Genomic DNA, 1690 nt, shown 5'->3' on the forward strand with positions numbered 1-1690 from the left:
TCCTCTCTAAGAAACATGGGCTCAAACACTCAACTCACTGGGAAGCACACAGTTTAGTAGGTCGCTCGCAAACCAAAAGTGCCCTTATGGGCTATATAAGATCATGCTAACTAATGGCTTTGGTACAGTATAGCGGATAAGTTATTTACCTTCTTTTAAAATAAGAGTAATAGAGGTCACTGTGCACCAAGCCAACTCACAACTATAGTACATGGCTTGGCAGATTCACAGTTCATAACATGGCTAAATATAGCCCACAAACAAAGAGTGATTTACCTTGGCAGCCTGCATAGACACACCACCAAATGCCAATCAGTTATCATACAAGCTGCCAGACATGAACTAGATTGACATAGTGAGGCTCACTAGGCAGCTTTGATCATGATAAAAACCTACATCTCACCTCAGAAATGATTTTATTTGCAATAACATTAGGAGTGCAGGACACATTTTGAAATTTCCTATAGTTTCTTTCTATCCAGATATGATGCACAAAGACTGTGAAAACTAACTTAGTAATGGTGGTAGCAAGGGATTTACCCTTCAAAGAAGACAACAACATGATCCAATGAGTCCAAGACTGAATAACCCAACCTATAGGAAGTTTAGGGGAAAGAATACACCTAACCTGGGTAGCCACAGGACAGTCAAAGAACAAATGTTCATGACTTTCAACTCCCAAACATTGTATGCATGATGAAGATGACTTTATGCCAAAAAGAACAAGTCTATCATCCGTGGAAAGTTTGTTCAGTAAAGCAAGCCAAGTGATAACACTGCATATAGGAAAATGACCTGGGAACCACACTACATGAGGCCAAGGAATGGCAGGGAAGTGAACTCTAAGATAATCCCAAAGTGATGAAACGGTAAATTGGCCCGTAGGATTGAGGGTCCAGAAACACTTATCTATAGACAATCTACTAGTGGCATTAAGAGAAGGAAGTGAATTCCTAATTTCAATGAGTTCTAGAGTTTGAGTCACTGGGAAAGCCCACTGGTGGCGTAGGATAGCACCAACATTAGCATCACAAGGAAGGCCTGAGTTATACATAATTTGATTGCCAAACTTAGACACAATAAGGCCCAGGGGGTGCCAATTGTCAAACAGAGTGAAGTGGAATGGCCATTCGGCCCACTCCCAATAATGTGCTTGATATGAGGATGGACCAAAGGTCTGAGATTGAGCAACTTCCTCCAAACCCAAGAAGGAACACTATGGAGTTTAATGTGCCAAAACTTCCTACTTTTAAGGAGATAGGACTTGACCCATTGACACTACATGAACTGCTCGCCACCAGAAATGAGGAACCAAATATGCTTAGCTACAGCAGCTTTATTCCAAATTTCCATAGATTTAAAGCCTAAACCTCCTTCCTTATGAGGTGAACAAAGGTGTTCCCATGAGACTTTAGATCCAGGTTTGTTAAGATTAGGTCCAGACCAAAAAATGGATCTAAGGATAGACTCCACCTCACTACAAGAAAATTGGGATTAGCAATGGTCAAAAGCATCACTAAAGAACACAAAAAGCGTCGCTAAGGGTTATACCAATGGTTCACCAACCGTCAGCCAAACCATCGCAAGATATCCGTCACTGTAGAGGTATAGTGACAGTTTTGATGAGCGTTGGTACAGATTTTTTTTTAGTAACAGTTTCTTTAGCAACGCTTATAACTGTTGCAAAAGA

At 40.8% G+C, this 1690-nt stretch overlaps 1 protein-coding gene across 1 annotated transcript; it reads right to left on the reverse strand.

The window, feature by feature from the left end:
- Positions 1–243: 243 nt before the first annotated feature.
- On the reverse strand, positions 244–1054 carry LOC131327650 (uncharacterized). The gene is made up of 3 exons (XM_058360795.1): positions 629–1054; positions 404–541; positions 244–285 (listed from the first exon to the last, which is right to left on the reverse strand). The coding sequence occupies exons 1-3, from the start codon at positions 1052–1054 to the stop codon at positions 244–246; spliced, it is 606 nt and encodes a 201-aa protein (XP_058216778.1).
- Positions 1055–1690: the final 636 nt, after the last annotated feature.

The sequence above is a fragment of the Rhododendron vialii genome, chromosome 5a (genome assembly GCF_030253575.1).
Source record: "Rhododendron vialii isolate Sample 1 chromosome 5a, ASM3025357v1".
NCBI lineage: Eukaryota > Viridiplantae > Streptophyta > Magnoliopsida > Ericales > Ericaceae > Rhododendron > Rhododendron vialii.